The 8495-nt window shown below is 39.0% G+C and overlaps 1 protein-coding gene across 1 annotated transcript in view; it reads right to left on the minus strand.

Moving 5' to 3' along the window:
- Nucleotides 1-649: 649 nt before the first annotated feature.
- LOC128639941 (lysosomal acid lipase/cholesteryl ester hydrolase) overlaps nt 650-8495 on the minus strand; it is an 84506-nt gene continuing 76660 nt past the window's right edge. Inside the window, exon 10 of the mRNA XM_053692211.1 lies at nt 650-910. Within this exon, the coding sequence (XP_053548186.1) occupies nt 677-910 (234 nt within the window). The 3' untranslated portion in view covers nt 650-676. The remainder of the gene's footprint in view (nt 911-8495) is intronic.

Consider the following 8495-nt stretch of genomic DNA (forward strand, 5'->3'; position numbering starts at 1 on the left):
CTCTCCATGTCTTAGAAAAGAAAGTGTATTAATATAACCGTGTTAGTTATGCAAAACTGGGAGTGGGTAATAAAGGGATTATCTAAATTTTAACAATAAGAATTCTGAAGTAGAATGCCCCTTTAATGTAATACAATGACCCTCTTAGTGTTCTAAATCTCCTTTAAACCCATGTTTGCAATGTTCACAAACATTCAGAGCCTTTTCAGAATGGCATCAAATGACTACCTTTAAATAATTCACCACTAGTAATAGTTTACTTTGCTCTTAAACAGATCTGGTACGGGTTATAAAGCGTGCTTGGCTACCCTAGAAGCCCAGGGGCATATATGTTCTCATGGGACTGATCAGAGGTATCTGTAATGTAGCAGGTAAGTACCTAAAGGCAATTTAATATTACCACATAATATCAGATAACATTCAAATAGGGAAAATGAGATTTCACATTAATTACAAAAATGTTGTAAGTCTCCAAATTATTTTCCAGTGTATGTTTTGCCCATGATTTGGTGAAAAGGCTTCAAAAGTGGGACCCAGTGAAATTTCTCCCACAGAATATAAAGAATAGTGCCTACAGCCATTGTATCTGTAGTAGATGAAGCCTCCTGGACAGGCGTTTTCGAATGACAGTCATTTTAAGACCAGAAGATCTGGTTATATATGGTTTAATTACACACTATGAATACTTTTTCAGCAAATCAATGATTTCATTGTACATCCGTTCAGGAGCGTCTAAGCCCCAGATAAAATCCAAGTGTTCCCATTCTGGAATCTCTTTGTGGTAGACCAGGTTAGTGACTTGTGTGAGCAATAAGCCGATGTCCTTCCGATCAGCTAGCCAATCATTGCCTCCCGTCCAAAGTGCAGTTGGTACCTTCATGTCTCTCACATTGTACAATGGAGGAGTAGACTGAAAAGAAAACATATATTTCGTATTTTAAAAAATTATGCAATAACGTCATATTGTACAAAAACTTAAATTCAAATATCAAATTTATTGATATAAAAATAAAGCTCAAAATGTTATTCCCCATAAAATATTTCTTATGTGTATTAAAAATAAAAAAAATGCACTTTCATGATTAATTTTGCCAGATTTCTGGTACATACTCATAAGGCAAAGGGTGTGTCCCTGGGCAACAAACATTGCAAATTATTCTAACAGCTTTAAATACTTTAAAATCATTTAGGGTTTGATCACTATCATTTCATAATGACAATGTTAATGGCTGCAGATGAGCTGTTTTCAATGTCAATGCAATCAGATTCAGTCATTTTCATTTTGTATCTGCAGCTTATACTGATCATAATACAAATTCTCAATAATTATCACCACATTTTCAGAGCCATTGTTCCTTTATCAAATTCCAGAGCTAAAACCCTCTCCAGACTACAGTTTCCGGCTTATTACAGGACTCTTGGTTTTGTCCAGACACAAGCACACTGACATTACCCCCACCATACTGGATGATGTCAGGAAGTAATGTCATCAAAACAGGAAAAAGCTACCTGCTTAATCAATTAAAAAAAATAAAAATATATATTTACTTTTACACTAATAAAAAAAAAATCTGCAAAATAAAAAAAAAACAACAAACACACATGCCCAATATTCTGATAATGCCCCTGTTCAAATCCGATACAAAGACACATATTTTTATGTTTTTTTAACACAGCAGGTTAATTGTACACTAAACATTATTAAAAACAGATCAATCAACAAATGCATGTCAAGGAATTACTAGGGATTAGTAACAAAATGCGTAGGTCGAGAGGTGTTATAGTTTAGAATGTGAAAGTTTTGTACGTGCATGACGTATCCATACAAGTACAAGAAAAACATAATTTATGCTTACCTGATAAATTTATTTCTCTTGTAGTGTATCCAGTCCACGGATCATCCATTACTTATGGGATATTCTCCTTCCCAACAGGAAGTTGCAAGAGGATCACCCAAGCAAAGCTGCTATATAGCTCCTCCCCTCACATGTCATATCCAGTCATTCGACCGAAACAAGACAAGAAAGGAGAAACCATAGAGTACAGTGGTGACTGTAGTTTAATTAAAATTTAGACCTGCCTTAAAAGGACAGGGCGGGCCGTGGACTGGATACACTACAAGAGAAATAAATTTATCAGGTAAGCGTAAATTATGTTTTCTCTTGTTAAGTGTATCCAGTCCACGGATCATCCATTACTTATGGGATACCAATACCAAAGCTAAAGTACACGGATGATGGGAGGGACAAGGCAGGTACTTAAACGGAAGTGACCACTGCCTGTAAAAAAAAAAAACCTTTTCTCCCAAAAATAGCCTCCGAAGAAGCAAAGTATCAAATTTGTTAAATTTGAAAAAGTATGAGGCGCAGACCAAGACTCTGTCTCGTAAATCTGTTCAACAGAAGCCTCCTTCTAAAAAGGCCCAAGTGAAAACCACAGCTCTAGTAGAATGAGCTGTAATCCCTTCAGAAGGCTGCTGTCCAGCAGTCTCATAAGCTAAATGAATTATGCTTTTTAACCAAAAAAAAAAACAAAAAAACAGAGAGGTTGCTGAAGTCTTTTGACCTCTCCTCTGTCCAGAATAGACAACAAACAAGGTGAATGTTTGATGAAAATCTGTAGTAGCTTGTAAGTAAAACTTTAAAGCACGAGTCACGTCCAAATTGTGTAATAGACGTTCCTTCTTTGAAGAAGGATTAGGATACAAGAACGGAACAACAATCTCTTGAGTGATATTCTTGTTAGATACCACCTTAGGTAAAAACCCAGGTTGGTACGCAGGACTACCTTATCCGTACGGAGGACCAGATAAGGAGAATCACATAGTAATGCAGATAACTCGGAGACTCTACGAGCCGAGGAAATAGCTACCAAGAAGGAACTTTCCAAGATAAAAGTTTGATATCTATGGAATGAAAAGGTTCAAACGGAACTCCTTGAAGAACCTTAAGAACCAGGTTTAAGTTCCATGGCGGAGCGACAGTTTTAAACACAGGCTTGGTTCTAACCAAAGCCTGACCAAAAGCCTGAACGTCTAGAATACCTGCCAGACGCTTGAGCAAAAGAATAGACAGTAGAAATCTGTCCTTTTAAGGAACTAGCTGACAACCCTTTCTCAAAATCATCTTGGAGAAAAGATAATATCCTGGGAATCCAGACTTTACTCCATGAGTAACCCTTGGATTCATAACAATAAGATATTTACACCATATCTATGTTAAATTTTCCTAGAGACAGGTTTTCATGCCTGTATTAAGGTATCAATGACTGACTCGGAGAAGCCATGCTTTGATAACATCAAACGTTCAGTCTCCAGGCAGTCCAACTCAGATTAGTTATATTTAGATGGAAAGGACCCTGAGGTAGAGGGTCCTGTCTCAGAAGCAGAGACCGTGGTGGAAAGGATGACATGTCCACCAGATCTGCATACCAGGTCCTGCGTGGCCACGCAGGCGCTGTCAAAAAAACGCCAAGCACTCTCCTGCTTGATCTTGTGCAAATACCTCCGGAAGGAATTCCCACTCCCCCGGATGAGAAGTCTGACGACTTAGAAAATCCGTCTCCCAGTTCTCAACACCTGGGATATGTATAGCTGATAGACAAGAGTGAGTCTCTGTCCAGTGAATTATTTTAAGACTTCTAACATCGCTAGGGAACTTTGTTCCCCCTTGATGGATGATGAAAGCCACAGTCGTGAAATTGTCCGACTGAAATATGATGTACCTCAGAGTTGCTAACTGAGGCCAAGTCTGAAGAGCATGGAATATCGCTCCCAGTTCCAGAATATTCATTAGAAGGAAGGTCTCCTCCTGAGTCAACTATCCCTGAGCCTTCAGAGAGTTCCAGACTGTATCCCAACCTAAAAGGCTGGCATCTGTTGTAACAATAGTCCCATCTGACCTGCGGAAGGTCATACCCTTGGACAGATGGACCCGAGATAGTCACCAGAGAAGAGAATCTCTGATCTCTTGGTCCAGATTTAACAGGAGAACAAATCTGTGTAATCCCCGTTCCTCTGACTGAGCATGCATAGTTGCAGTGGTCTGAAATGTAGGCGTGCAAACGATACTATGTCCCTTACCGCTACCATTAAGCCGATTACATTCATGTACTGAGCCACCAAAGGGCGCGGATGGAATGAAGAACACGGCAGAAATTTAGAAACTTTGAACACCTGGACTCCGTCAGGTAAATTTTCATTTCTACAAAATCTATCAGAATCCTTAGGAGGGAAACCCTTGAGATTGGGGATAGAGAACTCTTTCCTTGTTCACTTTCCACCCATGCGATCTCAGAAATGCCAGTACTACGTCCGTATGAGACTTGGCAACTTGGATGTTTGACGCCTGTATCAGGATGTCGTCTAAATAAGGGGCCATTTTTATGCCCCACGGCCTAAGGACCGCCAAAGCGACCCCAGAACCTCCATAAAGATTCTTGGGACTGTAGTTAACCCAAAGGAAAGAGCTACAAACTGGTAATGCCTGTCTAGAAAGGCAAACATGAAAAACGATGGTGAATAGTTTCCAACTTAAATGATGGAATTCTAAGGAATTTGACTAAGATCTTTAGATCCAAAATAGATCTGAAGGTTCCCTCTCCTTGGGAACCACAAACAGATTTGAGTAAAAATTCTATCCTTGTTCCTCCCCTGGAACTGGATGGTTCTCGTACACAGTGTAAGAATGCCTCTTTCTTTATTCGGTTTGCAGATAATTGTGAAAGGTGAAATCTCCCCTTTTTTTGGGGGGGGAAAGCTTTGAAATCCAGAAGATATCTCTGGGATATAATTTCCAATGCCCAGGGATCCTGGGCCTCTCTCTCTCTCGCCCACGCCTGGGCGAAAAATGAAAGTCTGCCCCCTACAGGATCCGTTACCGGATAGGGAGCCGTTCTACATGCTGTCTTAGAGGCAGCAGCAGGCTCCTTGGCCTGCTTATCTTTGTTCCAGGTCCGGTTGTCACCAGACCGTCTTGGACTGAGCAAAAGTTCCCTCTTGATTTGCCTTAGAGGAAATTGATGCCACGCCTGCCTTGAAGTTTCGAAAGGCACGAAAATTAGACTTTCTGGCCCTTGATTTGGACCTGTCCTGAGGAAGGGCATTACCTTTTCCTCCAGTGATATTAGCAATAATCTCCTTCAAACCAGGGCCGAATAGGGTCTGCCCCTTGAAGGGAAGTTAAGTAGCTTATTTAGTAAAGTCACGACAGCTGACCATAATATAAGCCATAGCGCTGTGCGCGCCAGCATAGTAAAAACAGAATTCTTAGCCGTTAGTTTAGTCAAAAAAAACAAGGCATCAGAAACAAAGGAATTGGTTAGCTTAAGTGCTCTAAGCTTGTCAAGTATTCATCCAATGGAGTCGCTACCTGTAAAGCCTCATCCAGAGACTCAAACCAGAACGCCGCAGCAGCAGTGACAAAAGTAATGCATGCAAGGGGCTGCAGGATAAAACCTTGTTGAATAAACATTTTCCTAAGGTAACCCTCTAATTTTTTATCCATTGGATCTAAAAAAAAAAACACAACTGTCCTCGACAGGGAAGTGGTACGCTAGCTAGAGTAGAAACTCTTCTCTCCACCTTAGGAACTGTCCGCCATAAGTCCCATGTGGTGGCAACTATTTAGAAACATTTTTCTAAAAATAGGAGGGGAAGAGAACGGCACACCTGGTCTATCCCATTCCTAATTAATAATTTTAGTAAACCTCTTTAGGTATTGGAAAAACATCAGTACACACCGGCACTGTATAGTATTTATCCAGTCTACACAATTTCTCTGGCACTGCGATTGTACACAGTCAATCAGAGCAGCTAAAACCTCCCTGAGCAACAAGTGGAGGTTCTCAAGCATAAATTTTAAATGTAGAAATATCAGAATCAGGTTAAATCCTCTTCCCTGAGTCAAAAATATCAGATATGGTTCTTAAAGCGTCTGTATGCACTGTAACTACCCCCAGAGCTATCTTGCTTTCCTTTAATTTCAGGAAGTCTGACTAATACCGCTGCCAGTGTATTATTCACAACCTTTACCATGTCTTGTAAAATAAACGCTATGGGCGCCCTTTATGTACTTGGCGCCATTTGAGCGTGAGTCCCTGAAGCGGGAGTCGAAGGATCTGACACGTGGGGAGAGTTAGTCGGCATAACTTCCCCCTCGACAGAATCTTCTGGTAAAATAAACGCTATGGGCGCCCTTGATGTACTTGGCGCCATTTGAGCGTGAGTCCCTAAAGCGGGAGTCAAAGGGTCTGACACGTGGGGAGAGTTAGTCGGCATAACTTCCCCCTCGACAGAATCCTCTGGTGATAATGTTTTTAAAGACAAAAAATGATCTTTATAGTTTAACATGAAATCAGTACATCTGGTACACATTCTAAGATGGGGTTCCACCATGGCTTTTAAACATAATGAACACAGAGCTTCCTCTATGTCAGACATGTTAGAACAGACTAATAATGAGACTAGTAAGCTTGGAAAACACTTAAAAACAGGTTAACAAGCAAATATAAAAAACGCTACTGTGCCTTTAAGAGAAACAAATTTTGTCAAAATTTGAAAAACAGTGAAAAAAGGCAGTAAATCAAACGAAATTTTTACAGTATATGTAATAAGGTAACAGAGCATTGCACCCACTTGCAAATGGATGATTAACCCCTTAATGCAAAAAAACAGATCAAAAAACGACATAGACGTTTTTAAACAGATACAACAAAACTGCCACAGCTGAGCTGTGGATTACCTTCCCTATAAACGATTTTGGAAGTCTTTTTAGCCCTTTAGAGATGTCCTGTAGTAATCATGGGACTGCTGAGGGAATCTGGATGATTCATTTTGTAATTTTAACTGCGCAAAAAAAAGCGCTAAATTAGGCCCCTCCCACTCATATTACAACAGTGAGAAGCCTCAGTTAACTGTTTCTATGCAGAATTTAAGCCAGCCATGTGGAAAAATTAGACCCCAATAAGTTTTATCACCAAACATATGTCAAAAAACGATTAAACATGCCAGCAAACGTTTTAAAACACATTTTTATAAGAGTATGTATCTCTATTAATCAGCCTGATAACAGTCGCTTTCACTGCATTTAAGGCTATACTAACATTACAGTTTTATCACCAATGTACGTTAAAAAACGATTAAACATGCCAGCAAACGTTTTAAAACACATTTTTATGAGAGTATGTATCTCTATTAATAAGCCTTATACCAGTCGCTATCACTGCATTAAAGGCTTTACTTACATTACTTCGGTATCAGCAGCATTTTCTTAGTCAATTCCATTCCTTAGAAAAATATTTTACTGCACATACCTTATTTGCAGGAAAAACTGCACGCCATTCCCCCTCTGAAGTACCTCACTCTTCAGAATGTGTGAGAACAGCAAATGGATCTTAGTTACTTCTGCTAAGATCATAGAAAAACGCAGGCTGATTCTTCTTCCAAATACTGCCTGAGATAAACAGCACACTCCGGTGCCATTTAAAAATAACAAACTTTTGATTGAAGAAATAATTAAGTATAAAACACCACACACTCCTCTCACGACCTCCATCTTGGTTGAGGCTTGCAAGAGAATGACTGGATATGACATGTGAGGGGAGGAGCTATATAGCAGCTTTGCTTGGGTGATCCTCTTGCAACTTCCTGTTGGGAAGGAGAATATCCCATAAGTAATGGATGATCCGTGGACTGGATACACTTAACAAGAGAAATAGAGTACTGATGGAGTAAGTAAATTATTCATACCCATGCTCTCTTAGTATTTACGTCCCATTTTGTTGTTATTTGGTCACTCTCAAGGCCCTGGGTCGTTCCAGCTGGTGCATTTTTGGTGAAGGTTGGAGGCGTTTGGAGTGAGACTTAGGAAATATTCTTAGGACATTTCTATATACATATGCACATACACTATATATATATATATATATATATATATATATATATATATATATATATATATATATATATATATAAATTTAGCAACTGGAGAGCACTCGCACAACATGGTCAGCTTGCCAGGGTGCATGCAAAAACATGAATATAATTGAACAAATGGCTTGCACTCACTGGACTTTAAAATACGTGCCTTTATTTGTGACGTTTCGGGGACCGTATCCCCTTCCTCAGAGGCACGTATTTTAAAAGTCCAGTGAGTGCAAGCCATTTGTTCAACTATATATATATATATATATATATATATATATATATATATATATATATATATATATATATATATATATATATAAAGCTAGTAATTGTGTTAAGATAATCCACCCCAACAGACTATACTGTATCTTGGCCTTTAAACAGCATTTATATGTAACAAATATCTGAGGCTTGTTTGGATACAGTTGTATTTGGATTTGGTGCATGGTTATTGATCTATGAATAATAAAAAGGGCATAAAATATATGTGCAGTCATTTTATAAACACTGACCAATTTAATGATAACATTTACACACATAAATCTACAACTACACTATACATATTTTAAAA

This window comes from Bombina bombina, chromosome 9 (assembly GCF_027579735.1).
Source record: "Bombina bombina isolate aBomBom1 chromosome 9, aBomBom1.pri, whole genome shotgun sequence".
Lineage (NCBI taxonomy): Eukaryota > Metazoa > Chordata > Amphibia > Anura > Bombinatoridae > Bombina > Bombina bombina.